The 17,401-nt window shown below is 31.1% G+C and overlaps 1 protein-coding gene across 2 annotated transcripts in view; it reads right to left on the bottom strand.

Moving 5' to 3' along the window:
- Window positions 1–590: 590 nt before the first annotated feature.
- Window positions 591–17,401, bottom strand: part of LOC124544269 (serine/threonine-protein phosphatase rdgC) — a 67,209-nt gene continuing 50,398 nt past the window's right edge. For both annotated transcript variants that reach the window (XM_047122742.1, XM_047122741.1), the window contains exons 11-15: window positions 5,434–5,619; window positions 4,743–4,998; window positions 3,874–4,022; window positions 2,820–2,922; window positions 591–2,339 (exon numbers count right to left, since the gene is read on the bottom strand). In XM_047122742.1, coding sequence (XP_046978698.1) covers window positions 2,122–2,339; window positions 2,820–2,922; window positions 3,874–4,022; window positions 4,743–4,998; window positions 5,434–5,619 — 912 coding nt within the window. In that variant the 3' untranslated portion in view covers window positions 591–2,121. The remainder of the gene's footprint in view (window positions 2,340–2,819; window positions 2,923–3,873; window positions 4,023–4,742; window positions 4,999–5,433; window positions 5,620–17,401) is intronic.

Here is a 17,401-nt window from a genome sequence, read left to right as displayed (position 1 = left end):
TATATAGAATTAATAACTGTAAGTATTATTCAAAATTGTTAACTGTAAGTATTATTCATAATTTGCTTTTCGTATAAACACTTTTGTCGAAGTTGGTTGTTTTTTTTTTATTATGTAGAGGGACGAGCAAATGACCTGATGTGGTCACCACCACTCAAAGGTAGTCGTTCTATATAAAATATTAACGATTCCTTTCATTGACAATGCGCCAACCTTGGGAAATAATATGTTATGTTAGTGTTTGTAGTTAAACTGGCACACTCACCATTCAAACCGGAACACAACAATATTGGGTACTACTGTTAGCGGTAGAATATCTGACGAGAGGGTGGTACCTACCCAGATGGGCTAGCACAAACCCTTTTACCAAGTGAAGTGAAGTATTCAAATTGAACATTGAAATAATTCATTTAAAACCATAAAAGTTAGTTGCTACTGAATTATAATTTACTATATCTCTGAAATCAAATAAAAATTTGAATAGTTAGTATATTACTTACATTTATAGGTAAAGTAGAGGTTATGTTAAATGTTTAGAATAGTAATTAGCGCAGTTGGTTTGGTAGCTAGTTTAGTGAAACTACATAAAATATGATATCACAATTTATTGGACAAAACTTATATGATAGCACATTTAATTAATTAAATAATTGAGTACTATTCGCTTACATGAAATAGTTATTTAAGTGGAAGTCGAATTATTACATCGTTTACAATCATCGAATTCGAAACCTACAGTAAAGTAACTATAATTTGAATAATCGAAAGGTTTAAAGGCGAATAATTTTAGTATTTTGAAGATGAATATTTCAATGCATTTATTATAAAGATACATTGGAATGATTAATAGTTTGGATTAAGAGATATGTATGAAAAACTTTAATTACGTACTAGAAGTATTATGAAAATCTATGTTTTACGCCACAAAGCTTCGTATTCTATTAATAAAAATATTATAGGATCTAATCTTTAGATATGATCTCTACGCAAGAATCAGAATTAAAAAAAAAAAACGTGTATTTTTATTTACTATTGAATATAGATAAAAGGAACTTTAGTATTCCTGTGTTTATTTCTCTATAATATATTTAATTTGTTAAGCAAATATAAATTTTATACAAACATTAATCGTCTTACGTAATACTTTGTATTATAAAAATACATTAAATACGGAAAATACTCTGATTTTTTTGCATCTTTGCTCCCATTTGTTTATCAGAAATAATATGAAATATAAATTTTGTGGAACATAAATGTACTGCAAATCACACATTTCATATTTTGTAAATTGGCACCAATTAAATGTACATATATAATGTGCTGGTAGATTCGATCGACAATTTTATAAATACGTTTAACGACCTCTCTAAGTCAATAAATACGCATACCTTTATAATAAATCTAGTATTTTTAAGTTAATATAACATTAGGCTCCATTAAAATGCAATTAGAAAATACATACATCAAATGTTAATAAGAAATTTGTAGACACACGTAGAATATAGATTAAATAAATTAAGACTACGACAAAAATGTCTTAAGGCTGACCATCCACCCGAAATATAGCGTCATTCAGTGCTCATTATGCAATTTCTTTCAATATATTCTATTATGATACAAAGAAAATCCTTGGATAGGAACAATACTCTACATGAAGACAAAGGAGAGCCTAAGGCTAATTTATGATAACTAGATACGAGAAAGTGCTTGCTTAAACTTTATACATATTTTGGTCTACGTGAATACGAATGTATTTAGAAGTTAAAATAGCCCGAAAGGTATGTATATATCCCATTCAATTTCTGTTGCTTGAAGTTATAATCTCGACGAACGATCATCCTTAAGTATTGCGCATAAAATGCGAAATCTCGTTAAAGCCCGGTTCCGGCAGTGTCCTTAAATATCGCTCTCCAAGAGGCCGGCTCGTTTCGGCCTCGCGTAATCCGTTAATTCTATTTCCTCTATGTCTCTCGAGGAGTTCGAGCTTTCGCCCGCTAGAGTCGCTCGTCCATTTTTCTTATGCTTCGGTGATCGCTCGATGTCTATTTTCAACAGTTCAATGTCGACTCCGATTTCGTCTTTATCGACCGCTGTCCTGCTCGGACAACGGTCTAGCTCCTGTCAGGTGGCCTGTAACTCGGCTAATGTATTCTCTTCCTCGTGCAAACTCTTCTCGGCGAGCCTGAAGCTCTCGAGAAACTCGTTGAGGTCTACCAACCCGTCCTTGTTAATGTCCATCAATCGACATATATCGACCAGCTGTTCTTGCGTCATTGGATTCGGCATATATTTACCCAGTAATTGACATGCTTCGGAAAATTCTTCCAGAGTTATATAACCTGTGAGAAAGTTGAAAAATGAGGCAATATATTTTTTTTTAAAACAACAACTACAACATCCTGTAAATTTCCCAGTGCTGGACTAAGGTCTCCTCTTCCTTTGAGGAGAAAGTTTGTTCCAATGCGGGTTGGTGGAATACACATGTGGCAGAATATTATGAAATTAGACACATGCAGGTTTCCTCGCGATGTTTTCCTTCACCGCCGAGCACACGATGCTGCTTGCCTAGGCTTGAACCCGCAATCATCGGTTAAGATGCACGCGTTCTAACCACTGGGCCATCTCGGCTCTTGTTATTAATATAATAATATAATCCGACGGAACGGAGAAAAGTAAAATATTATCAACTGACATATTTTTGACTGTACATTTTAAGCACATTATTTAAAAAAAGAATATTGTGAAATAATGAAGCTGTCTTTTAACATTAGGAAAATGATATTCCGCAGATACAATAAACCTCAAAGAGATAACCTTACCTGAATTGTCCTTGTCGAGAATTTTAAATATTGCTTCCAAGCTTCTCTTATTTTTGTAGAGCGTTTCGACGACAGTTTGAGTGTCGGACTTTCGTCCAACTTTCTGTAATGAAAATATAGCTACAGACTTAATCTTTTAATCCGTTTAAAACTTAGAACGGTTACTTTACTATTTGTTTTTGTCTAAAATACTAAGTACTTAAAACGCTCAAAAGTTAGCTCTCATGTTTTATGTGATAATTTATTTATGACCAAGAAGTCTCTTTAAAAGGATAATTTACGCTGACTAAAAACAATCTTGTTGAAATTACTTGATTAAGTAATAATTTTATCACAAAGTTTTAATTTTACTTTTTATACTGTACTATTTTTTGAAAGTATTAACTTTAGATTAGAAAAAAAGAAATTGAAATATTTTCAACAAAGTATATTTGTTGATAATATTGAATATCTATTATGAAGCTTTAACTGCGTCAGCTATAAAGCAAACTTATAATCCTTAAACCGCATCCTCCTAAATAACGGATGCCGAATGACGTCACGACCACGGGAGTTCTAATAAAACAGACCCTGGTCTGACAATAAAGGTATCGAATGCGACTGTGTGACGACCTGTTATAAAAGTATTTAAATCACCGAAGGTAAGCACGAAGTCATATATATTAAAAGTTAAATAAAAAAAGGTCTATCCAGATTACCAAATTCCACAGACATTTTTATCTTTGCCGTTTCATAAAATCAAATCATTTGTTAAAAATATATTGTTTAACGAAGCATACTATTCCATACAAGATTAAACAGACGATAAAAAGGCGTGAAATTAATAGTTATTGACTTCCAGGCAAGATATTACATACATAGGTATATAATTGTATTTAACTAACATGACTGTATTTTTAAATGTTGAAAAAGAGTAAACTACTAAGTTTCGTGCCGGTTCTTCTCACTAAATATAATTCTTAAATGATGATTCAAAAGTCTACTCGAATAAAGCATATTTTGATTTTTATTTTTAAACATTAGTATAAAAATAAATATAGAACGGAAGTCTCACGTTAGTTGGTACATCAAAGGTGTCCATGTAGCGCACTCGCCGTGTTTCAGGGTCAGTACGCACAAGTTTGTCTTTGAGCATACGCCACGGGAGCCCGAGGTGAGTTGTCTCTTCCATGGCGTAGCACCAGTCACTTATCGTAATAAAACCTAAAAAACACCCATCCTATAATTCATAGCCTTTTTGTCAAATCATTTTTAATAAAAATTAAAAAAAATTAAAACAATATAAATAATAATAGTAAAAGTTTTCCATATTCTATTTCACCTTCAATATAAATTTTGATAAAACAAATGTCTTTATTAATGAACGAAGTTGATATATTAAGACTGGCTCTGATTAATGATGAAATCACAAGTTACAATTTACCGAGAATAATGACAAATCGTTTTCAATTTTACTTAGACTTGAGGCAACTTCACTCCAGACCACATACATTATTTAAAGTCAGAGAACTTGGAAAAGATTTATCCACTTAAGGTTTTTGTGATATTGTTTTATTTCTGAAGCTAATGATATGCTTTAAAGACATACATACTAAACACAAATTTACAATTTATTAAATTAGTCACACGCAAAAAACATAACTGTGTTTTGTGTATTATTCATATGAATAGTATTACATGTCATAATATAAATATGGAGCAGCAATTATCTTATTTCTGCTGTTTACATAATATCAAATTAAAGTACGATTTTGCGTATTTACACGTCTTTGAGTAAAAACAATATATAACGAAAACTAAAGCGAAAAAGGTTACAAAATTAATGAAATAGTAAAAAAAAACTTATAACAAGAAATTATTTACAAGAGGTATGACAAAACGGTAAAATTGATTAGTCACAAATATATGTAATAATATACAAACCACTCTGATCTAAGTCCATGCTTCTAAAAGTAGCTTCTAGAGTTCTTCTTGCTGTCATGATATGGCTATGTAATTCTCTCATGGCTGACGACTCCACCAAGCCTACTCGTTGGCGGAACGTGAGTCGACGAGTGCGAGACACTGCAGCAGTGTACTGCACAAACTGCCTATCCAAGGAATTGCCGCAGAGCTTTAAGTAAGCGCCTTTGTTTGATCCGAGTTCGTAGTAGTTGGACGCAGAAAATATTGTTATGACCTACAACATTTCGCTCTAGTAAAACAGTGCTATGAAGGCGAAAAGAAAACATTATTTTATTAAAACATAATTTTAAGGAAATTGTTAAAACCTATTTGGCTTGTCTACCTTCAAATTGTATTACATCCAATGGTAAATGGAACACCATTTAAACTTAAATTTTATATACACATAAAATTAACCCAATCACTCTTTAAAGCTAGACACTTTAATACAAAATATTTTGTTGTAGTGTTTGAGGGTAGACTAATTGGCAAACAAATCCGGCGTTGAACAATTTAAGCGTTATAAAAGTTTAATTATAAAGGTTCAAAATAATTTAATTTGTTTTAATTATTCAAGCCCCCGAAATACCAAAAACACTGTCAAATTTATTTGCAAAATAATCTCGAAATCCGACCCAAAAACAATCCAAATAAAACAAAAAGTACTTACATTTCCATTATGAAGTATTTCGTAGCCACCAGGCTTACATTCGTGACTTCTGACTATGAAGCTGAGTTTGTTCTTACTTAGAAATGTGGTGGTGACATCTGGACCGAAGTACGTGCCAGCACCGCGCAGGGCGTTAGCGACACACCCGCTGATGCTTTGCGGATCCGACCAGAGGATATCAAATACCTACAAAAACAACAACTCATATTAATAAACAAGAATCGTCCAGACCTATTACACAAAATAAACAATATAAAGTAACAACGAAAAACGATACTAAACATACAAATATAATAACATACTAATAATTAAACAAAATAATATAACCTCTAAGATATATGAAATTTTCACAATATTTTGAAAAGCTTTTGTTGTAATTAAATAAACATTTTCTACCACAACAATACGACATCATAGTAACAATACTCTAGCAATAAAACAATATAAAATAATTATTTCAAAATATTTTTTTGCTGAAAACGTAATCACTTCTTCAGTAGAAAAGCTTTTAAAGGTCTGGTTCTAACAATGGATTTCAAGATACCTCACATTGTTACTTATACGAGTTTTAACCATTTTACCTTTAAGTGTAATTTAATATAAAACAAAGAAATACTAAGAGGCACCCATTAATCTTGTTTTGAAATGTCTGGGTATATATTTAAATGTAATCCTAAGAGAAATTCACTGATATTTTATTTCAAAGAAAATAAGCACTCTAAATATATAGACGACCCCTAAGTACAAGTAGTATTTTCAAAACTAAAAATCATATAGGAAATAATATTTTTATTTTTTATTTTTTGTAATAGCATTTTATTATTGTCACTTTATAGAGTCACAGTTAAATTATATACTTGCAAATGTGTACAGAATAATACATTTCATGTAAGATTTGTTTGATATTACAAAAATGATAGCTGAATTTAATAAACTATTAAAATAAATTCAGTTATTTTATTACTTGCGAGGTTTTGCGGCAAACGGTCAAACTTTATACCACAATAATTTATTTAATGAAATAATTTAACAAACTTTTTCACAGTGAAACCGTATTTATGTTCAAACCTTTTTACAAATTTAATATATTTTTTTAATAATAATAATAAATATGAGACAACATCACATACATTACTCTGATCCCAATGTAAGTAGCTGAAGCACTTGTGTTATGGAAATCAGAAGTAACGACGGTACCACAAACACCCAGACCCAAGATGACATAGAAAACTAATGGTAATCTACATCGACTCGGCCAGGAATCGAACCCGGGACCTCGGAGTGGCGTACCCATGAAAACCGGTGTACACACCACTCGACCATGGAGGTCGTCGATATTACTAAAATGTTTTTTCGTATCAGCAAAACGAATATTTTTCTTCATTTCTAGTATAAGTATAACTTTTCACGATTCACTGCAATTAACATGTAAAAGTAGTCAAATACTTTAGAACTTTTTTATAGCAATTAAACTTAATAACAGATTCAATTGAAATGTAATAATGTAAAGCATATTATTATATTAATATTGTTTTCTTTTTTTGTGTAAGTACAATAAAATACCCATAAGTTCGAAATAACAAACAAATAAAAAAATTAAGTAATAATTATATCACTTTTTTTAGTACATAAGTGGTTGTCTTGATTGGTATCGTCAAATATATTTTTCTCGTGTCAAGATAGTCTATTAAATATTATACTGTATATTAAATAACAAATAAATAACCAGATGTAAAAATCCAAAACTTTAAACCTTTTTTATACTTTTGCAAGCTGCATACAATTTATATGATATTGCTTATTATTAAAAGCTTTAACTTTACCGTTGTGTGTGATCAAATCTCCCAACTGAAATTTAAACTAGTTCCACATATGAGATTGACCTAAAATTTTGCAAACACGCTTGGACTAATAAAGCTAAATAGTGTACTAAATTTAAATTGTCTATATATGTAACGTATTTTAATCGTTCAATTTTTAATTAATTTTATTTGTATATAAAATGTTTATTTTTATTGTCGAGTCATGAACTTAACTATACAATTACTTCGTAAGTTAGACCGTTCTTTCGTTTCTAACTATCAATTACTTAATTTTTTTTTAATTTAATTATTTTAAAAGTAGAATAATGATTATTCTGTAATTAAACTACTATCAGGGGAATACAAATATATTCCAGTAATAATGAAGACTAATATGACCATTTATAACAGCCAATGTAAACTAGGGCATGTAGAAGAAGTATCATTATTATTTGAAATAAAATACCATCACGTTTTCGTTTATACAAATCAATATTGTTTCATAAAGGTCACAGATTCTGCTATTGTGATAATAAATAGGACAAGAGACACAAAAGTTCATAGTAATTGGATATTCGTTAAATATATAAAATATATATTAAACGTGTGACGATCTTTGTTTACAAGTACTAATAGCTAAGTCAATTAAAAAGAAAACTCCAATAATGTAGAAAATTTAACATCAGAACTTAGTTATTTTGTTTTATTTTCTTGGTCCTTGCTAAGTAAATAAAATACGCTCAGTCCATACATAAGGAGTGACTAGATTGTACCAGGAATAACCTAATTTAGTTGGCATAATATATTTAAAGACAGTCAAGGAAAATAGACTTAGACCATCACTTTAGAAAATATAATCAAAGGATGCCTAAAAAAGTAACACCTATATGTTCCAGCATCTAGTTTTACCATTCATAACATAAGAAGTTACAAAATGAGTAGCGATCAAAAGCAACGGCAAATTTCTTCACTCTTGGTAGAGACTTTAGGCATGGACTATTGTTTTGACTTTTGCTGAACTTAAAGCAAAACAATGACACAAAGAGCGGGCACTAATCCTTAAGGGGTATAAGTGACAGAATTAACCGGAAAGATGATAGCTAAAGTTGCTTTACAGCTGATAAACACTGAAAAATTTTACGAGCATGAAAGCTAGCGAGACTGAGATAAACCACTAAGGAATAAACAGGGAAAATAAACAAAAATTTTTTTGCAAGACAAATCGACTTAATACGGGTTCGAAATGCTTATTCAACCACTGAAAGGAATATATTTAGATGATGATGAAGTTAAGCAGGTATTCTTGACATGTATTGAGGGTAAAGACAAAAATATATCGAAATCTTTACCCCAATTTGATATATGTATTGAAACTTAAGATACGTGTATGAAAAAGATAACAAAGTTTTATTATTTTATTTTACTTGTTTACAACCCTTTCCTTGCGTGGACTTGTTGTCCCCTCGTAGTTATTTAGTGGGTCAGTAAGTAACTTAATTAAGTAGATGCCAACATCGCTCAATGAACTCCCGTGACCGCCCTTTGTGATGTTCGTTAGTGAAATAATGCGGCTTCAGCTGAATTAACAGCTTTTACGCACTCGCACCTGTTACCGCCATACTACGTTCACGCACTTTATATCTTATTACACGTACTAATTCTTTCGAGATGGCCCAGTGGTTAGAACGCGTGCATCTTAACCGATGATTTCGGGTTCAAACCCAGGCAAGCACCGCTGATTCATGTGCTTAATTTGTCTTTATAATTCATCTCGTGCTCAGCGGTGAAGGAAAAAATCGTTAGGAAACCTGCATGTGACAAATTTCATAGAAATTCTGCCACATGTGTATTGCACCAACCTCCATTGGAACAGCGTAGTGGAATTTGTTCCAAGCCAAGGGAGAGGAGGCCTTTAGCCGAGCAGTGGGAATTTACAGGCTGTTTTTGTTGTTGTTGTTGTACTAATTATTTAACCTGAAGGTAGCTCGATCAAACTGGATTTATTATTATATTACAAAACCAATAAATGAAATTCTATTTCTTAATCAATTTAATTTAATCTTTTTTATTCAATTCTGGCCAAGTTTCCATTAAGCTCTTTCTTTAACATATTTTCGTAACGTAACGTTGCGAAATATTATACATATCAAAATACTTTGATATATTTTTATAGATATAATTAGTACCTATCTCATATAATATGATCCTATTTAGTTGTTGGCGAAATATGACCAATATTATTAGCACATCTTTAGCACAGAACCTTTGGAATTATTTTATGTTTCGTTTCCATCGTATAGTAGTTATAATACTTTACGTGCTATTGTTAACGGAACCAGGAGTGCATGGTACGTGATGTATTAAGTTTGGCAACTAGCTTAATTAATGCAGTAATGGCACGTTCGCCTATGTTGAGTGCTATAATACTTAATGGGAACAATTTTGTTTAAGAGTTGTGACAGCTCTCGATCACGACAGCGTTAGATAAGGGTGCATTAATTATCTCGGACATTGTTTGCGCATACTTACATACATACTTTACGATCATAAACATTGTGTCAATACATAAAAAGGAAATATTTATTATGTATTTTACTACAATAGAATGTGTGCTGTCACGAGGATTAGTCTCATAAGAACGCACAATATATGTATAAGTATTGCAAAACTGAAAAACAATGAAAATAATAATAATCCGTCTCAAAAGGTTATGAGTCTAACACTCTGTATACTTTACCAAAAAATTAGCTACTTTTAGAAGAGACGGACATGGAACTATTTTTTCTGCTAGAGGAACAGTCAAATACGATCATTAAAGCATAGCCAAATGGACCTCTCGAATCTCTACGATAAATCAAGGCACATACTACTAGTACAGTGTTAGTTATGAAACAACATAGTTCTAACGGATCCCGAAATTGCGGTCTCATAGATTCTTACCGAACCAAGAAAAAATATGAACGAAAATATTTTGACATAAAAAGCTGATTCGAACGCAATTTCTATCTTATCTGTGTTATAACATCCGCAAAATATTGTCACATTATCGAAACTGTAGCTCTTCATCGATAGATTTCTTCAAGGCTCAAAAAAAACTAGGTCTCGACGTGCCAACAAAGCCGCTTTGAAGTAAAGTTTCTAATATTTTTTTAACAAAGAGTTTCAGCTTAGCTGATAAAATAAGTTATTCTCGTTTGCTCAAAAAACCTAATGAAAGTAAAAAATATATTTGCCATTTGCTTTGTTCGTTCGAATACTCTTATACAATATTATTTGTTTCTTATAAATTTATATTTATCGAACCGTTTTGATATTGATATTTTTAAGAGTAGTTCAGTGGACGTAGATGATTAATTTACCCAATGGTAATTGTTCACTATCACCCATAGATATTGGCCCTGGATGCATATTCCAGCGCCAATGTCCAATCCTACAAAGCTAATATGTCGCGCCAACCTTGGGATCTCAGATGTCCCTTATGTACAAACGTTGGCTAGCTTACGCACCATTTGGACCGAAACACAACTATAGTAAGCATGGTGCTTGGTGGTAGAGTATGTGATAAGTGGTTTGTTCCTACCCAGACGGCTTTGCAAAAACCCTAATTGAATGAAATGACACAAAATAATGCAATGTTACATATTTAGAGAATTCCATGGAATACATAAATCTAAAGATTGTTTATCTTTATTTTTTGTTAAAATGGAATATGCTACTGGTGTTGATTGTTGTAAAACTATTTTATATATAGCTAGATATATTTTAACAAGAATTGAAACAAAACTATTATATTTTAATGTGGTACTTACATGATATATACTTAATTTATTTGATTTCGTTAATTTAAATGATATATTATATACCTATTATGTATTTATTTATCAATGTTTTTTATTAAAGATATGAATATCTTATTACTTAATCACTAGCAGTATATGTATGTGACTATAACTTACAACTATACAAGGGTTTCTGGCAGAGATATCTCGTACGAGAAAAGATATTCTGTGTGCACATTTTATGTGCTACATAAATAAATATTAAACATAAATTAAATAATATGATGTACTGTACGCTCCGACATCAATTAACTCACGCGTAACAACAGAGAATACTTTTCATTATATGTAGATAACATTAAATCTAAATAAGCATAAAAATATTTCAGTATTTTCGCGGTGTCTGCATTTTATTTATAACTATTACTAAGAGACGAAACATTGCATTATTAAATTGTACACTGTTTAGAATACATTGTCAACTAAATAAAATAAAAAATAATAATAGATTACATCTTACTGAAACGTTAAAATACATACTGTACATTAAGCAGGGCTTTGTGCAAGTAGTCTGAGTAGGTAACTTTCCTACCCAGACTACTAGACAGACCACCTACTAACACCACTTGGTATTTTGTTTCAGTTCGCATGTAGATGATTCGGTTCCTTGATGACCCAGTGGAAATGCTAGGACCAGGAATGTAAAACGTTAAATCCCCTAGTTGGTAGCTCATCGTCCCAAAGTCGCTATGGGAAATTGTTTATCTTTCTTTCAGTATCAGATTCTATGGAATACATTATACTATAGTAGAGGACGGTCGCTATAGAGCGACCACATTACTCGCCTGCCTTTTGTATTTATCCAGTATGCTTCCATTCATAGAATGGTAATTAAAAACTGTGTTAGAATTTCAACAATATAATATAATAAAAAAAATCTTGATTAATTAAAACCTTAACTACTGGTAATACAAAGTTCAAAATCAATTTATTTATCTTGAACAATATTTCATAATCTACAGTAAAAATATAAAGGAGCTTAACTTTGATTTGAAAAGTACTAAATGTCTGGAGTGAACGTCAATTTGTACGATGAATACCCCTCAGGGAGCACAAAGTTCATAAGCGGTTAGTGTACAGTTTATCGAGTCGCACTCAGGGGACCGGTCTGCTAAAATTACATTATAACAAGGATGGCGCTTTCTTATAACGTCAGCCCTGAAGAAAATAATGTGATAAATATGAAGCTAAGTCCTAATAAATTGGATTGATCCGTTGTAAAAGGTCAACGAAGCATTGATTGCTTACGATTTCAACAACGTTAAACGATACGACGCGATATAAAATGCAATCGACTTCAAATCGGTTTCATTTACTGTCCATAATCGAATATGAAATTTTGAAGAGTTGAACGAATACGTGTAATCATGAAATATTTGTTTGTTTCCAATACAAGCTGGTGGACTTCGTGCGAGCTTGTTAGAATAGGTTTTATCTAGTCATCAATTATTCTACCGCTACCATCAATTCTTTGTATTGCTTGTGTTCCGAATATAAAGGTTGGTGAGATGGGTAATTAAAGACAGAAATGACACAAAAATTGATCCGTAGCAATGACGATGAAATTAATGGTTAATACATTTCGTGGTATCGATGTGTGTGGGCAACTTATCAACGTAGATTATTACCCTGTCCATTTTTTATATAATAAATCGGCGGAGGGCCAAATAGGCCACCTGATGATGGAATTAGTCACAACCGGCCTTAGATATTGGAAATGTATGAAACATTAGAGATTCCTGACATCGTCAATACATCTGTAGTTACACTGGTTCACTCACCAAACTGGAACACAACAATACTAAGTACTATTTGACGGTTGGGTATGTGAAGAGTGGTTCAATCTCCCCAGATGGGTTTGCTCAAAGCCAAGTAAAATCCCCATGTAAGTAAATGTAAGTAAAAAAGTAATAAATCAATAATTTTGAAGTATCTACAAAATAAAAAGATAAAAATAAATAAAGCATAGACTATCAAAAAATATATTTTAGATATTCTGTGTGCACGTACTAGGAATACAGAAGTATATAAAAGTCCAAAGAATATGTAATAAAAAAAATTTACACGTCGTAAAAAGACATTTATATTCGAAGAAGATCCTTGCTTTTATTTTTATCGCACATCAACGAAACTAAAAAATAAAATATCGTAAAAGGTACGCCTAGTTAGTCCAATATTTCTTCAAAGAGAAATATTACTAGAATGAAAATAACATATTCGGTGTTATCATGTGGTAATGTAAAATCAGAAACTATTATAAAAGAAAAAAAACATTAGTACGTTATTGAGTTTTTGCTTTCTTTGAGTATGTATGTGTACATGTTTTTTACATTTTTCCTTGTAAGTGTTACTATTATGTAATGTTATATCTACATAATTGAAGATGAAGGGTCCAAACGCTGAAAACATAATAGTTTTCTCCAACATACGATATTTATAAATGAATAAAAACTATTCTTTTAAATATACATACATTAATCTTTTAGCGATATATCAGAACGTTTTTATTTTAAAATATGTATTGAAAATATGTAGCCATATAAAACTATTATATATTTGCCTGATTAATAAACTTAAAACAAATGTAGTGAAGCGAGGTTAGATTCATTAGTACTATGCAGAGGCTATTATGCAATTGGAAACACTAAGTACGAACGCCGAGATGGCATGCCACGATACTGATCGTATTATAATATCATTATAATACGTAATGACAGCACGCATGGTCCGGGAGGCCGCATAGAACATTACAACTGCTTTGATGTCGCTTAATTATTATTTTGGTAATTCCTCTCATGTAATAAATTAAAGAGGTCAGCGTCAGCTGCTCCAATGAAAATTACAAAAACTACAATTAGCTCCGCTTTCAACGGAGTCAAACGCGTTCTATATTAATGTTGCAGTTGAATAAATCCAAGTGACAATTATTAGTCTTTTGTAGATTATTTCTATTAATATATTTCTTCACTAAAATTCACGTTTTCAAAATGAAACAACCTCTAAATATATGACTGCAGAGGGAAAGTCTTCATCTGAAGAAAATGTGCAAAGCAGACAGCAATGCGGATTAAATATACAATACATATAGTAGATTTTCATCGTACACATGAATTATTCCTCGCTTAATTTTCGCAGTAAAAAAACGCTTAAGTACAAAAAAATATATGTACCTACGTAAGCTAAGCAAAGCGCAATCTACGGTTAATATTGATAATGTTTCAATATTGTATTAGCAATATTAGGGCTCATAAAATATAACAATACAGTATCAGTCAGACTATCAATCACGTAGTACAACGCTAAAGTCTCATAAGCGTTCAGAACAACAATACAGCTGATGATAACATGGCTGATTATAGTTTTCTCATTTTCGGTATGTATACGTTTGCTATTTGCAATCACAAAATGCAATGAGATCACCCGTGTTATAAGAAAGATTGTATAAAAAAAATCAAATTAGCTCTAAGTACTTGATACGTATTAAAAATAAAAGTTTATAACTGAATATAGATAAATTTATTTTCGCTATGTTTAAAAATATGTTTAATCTGTGGTAAGCTTGCGAATCAAGCGAAGCCAAAATAAATTTATGTAGTTTTCAGGCTTCCCTTTAGCTGAGTTTAAATTTATAGGAACTTAGAAAGTATTACGGTTTCATAATTTTAAACATAGCATTCCGTAGTATATCTGTATTTTAAACATTTTTTAGACGCCGTATTTTATATTAACGTTAGTCGGAGATAAAATTATTAGGTCAGCCGCTTTTTAATCTGACGCAAGCTATCTATGAATAGTATAAATCACATCACACATTTCTCCTAACGAAGCTAACTTCGTTTATTCTAAACGACTCGACGGATTTCAATACGGTTTTTACTGATAGATAAAACGATAGACATATCTTATAAAACGACTTTAATTTATACTATTTGAAGCATAAGATAACATTTTAAACACCCAAGCTAAGTAACATATTTATTTGAATAAGGATTAATTATGAATTGGACACAATAGTAACCTCATATTTTGTAATCGGTAAAGATAAAAATAAGTAATATAAATACTTTTCTTAAAAGGTCTTAAAAAAAACTGCAAATTCCTAGATTGTTGTGTTTTATTATTATGTAGCATTTAGCTGGTATTAGCCATGTACATTTAAGACCACTTACGTTTTTGGATCAAACACCGTCATAGTTTTGCCATTTTGTGTAAAATATTTAGAAATTGTATAAGAACATACATCATTTTCCGTTCCATCTATGAGTCAAAACACATCAAAGTTCATACGTTGAGAGGTTTAGGGGAAATAAATGGAGCTAGGACAGAAGTAGATTTAACATAAAATAAACTGAAGATCAGTAAACCTCAAAAATTATAAATATACCATTATATATTAATGTAATAAATATATTATAATCTTTAACGGATAACTCACGATAATACATTTTGACGTTTAAAAGAAATGAGAAATAAGAGCTATAAGTTAATTTTAATGGACTCAGTTACCCTAAAATGTAGCGTCTTTTGTTACTTAAAATTACCACTGACATTTGCAACCAAAGGATATTTTATGAATAAACGCGAAAGCGTCGTGATCTGCGTGATTTATTACCACTGTACCTACGAGCGGAAACGCTTTTCACGATACGAATTATGTTTGATATTTGTCATCATTGAAAAAAAACATACGGCATAGCCCTTATTTTACCTCTTTCATAAGCGAGGCGTAAAATTAGTGTACTGTAATTAAAACTCTAGTCGAATAGAGATCGAGATTAAATTGATTTAGTTAAGGGTTACTATTTTACAAATGATTTCTTAAAAATTAACAATAAAAGTTAACTTTAGCTTAAAAGTCTTACAAGAAAATAATTATATTTATTAAAGATTACAAAGTACTGCAACGGAATGTTAGCCGCGATGGAAATAAGCATTTAAAATGTAATTTAACTGCCGCATTCGAGTAAGTGTCTACGTAAATATTAAAGTCAAGAGTCAGGTAGGTGAATAAGATACTGCAATGCCGTTAATATTTTTTATTATTATTATCAATAACATTCACTTTAACATAATTTGTTCTCCAACTTTAATTGATGAAAATAAATGAAAAAGTTTACCGAAAATCGAAAAAAAATCTTTCTCGATTATTTCCATTTATATAAATATACTAAAAGAACTTCTCTAGTTATGACTAACTAATTCTTCAAAACTATAAAATTTATTACAAATAAATAGTTCGCTACATCATTTTACGATGGCAAATAACATCAAGCATAAAATCAAAGTAATCAAGACTTTCGTTACCACGAATGAGACAGATACTTCAAGTAACCTAATAACAATATTTAAATATCAAACTTTGATCACTGTGTGATATATTAAAACGAGGACTCAACATTTACCTACATAATATTAGCACCCCTCAGAGACGCAAAACTTTGCAAAGACATGACAAACATTTTAATAACATTATGTACTCAGCGTAGTATCTCTGCATTTAAATTAACTAGGTATTCACTTCGTCGGTTTATCTAGGAAACTACTAATGCACACAGTCGCTCGAAGAAGTTGTACGTAAACAAAGTAAGATGGCTATTTGTTAGTAAACCGAATGTACCTAATAAAGTCAGCATGTAATTTAGCGTATTGATTAAACCAGAAGCTATAAAACTCACGACTGAAATTACTCTACCATTTCTTTACTAACCGCAAGTTTTTCTGTATTTTATTCATGTGTTTTTTTTTAATTGTTGTCAATTAATTTAACCGTTTGTGGTTTAACTAACCTAACACTGGGCTAAGATTTCCTATGTCATTTGGAACTTATTTCTTATGAAATGGACAGTCGAAAATCTGTCACAATGTTTTCCTTTAAAGTCGCATTTAACATGAAACATCAATGGTGTTTGCTCGGCTTTGAGCACGAAAACTTTGGTTAAGATTCGAGTGTTCTATCCACTAGGCCATTATACGCATCTTGGTTTTGCATGATGATATAACAACATGATTTAAAATTTTCCCAGTATTGTATAACGATAATATGTAAACAGATTTATGTGGTAAGGCGAAATGGAAACAAGCTCAATGTAGAATCGTATATTTATACAAAACCAGCTCGTTTTATAGCGGACTATGAAAAACAGCTACAACAAAACGGCGACGCAGTCCTTTATATCTGTGACCAGATTTTTACAATTTAGTACATTATACACTTTCTCTTTGCTTGATTATAAAATTGTGTTCGATTATTTGAATAGATAGGATTGTTTGTTCTCCATATTTTCATATTTTCACTCTCAAAAGCAACTAACTTTCCGCATTATTAGT

The sequence above is a fragment of the Vanessa cardui genome, chromosome 4, assembly GCF_905220365.1.
Source record: "Vanessa cardui chromosome 4, ilVanCard2.1, whole genome shotgun sequence".
Taxonomy (NCBI): domain Eukaryota; kingdom Metazoa; phylum Arthropoda; class Insecta; order Lepidoptera; family Nymphalidae; genus Vanessa; species Vanessa cardui.
Note: the sequence above shows the minus strand (reverse complement) of the source record. Positions and strands in the feature narration are given on the sequence as shown.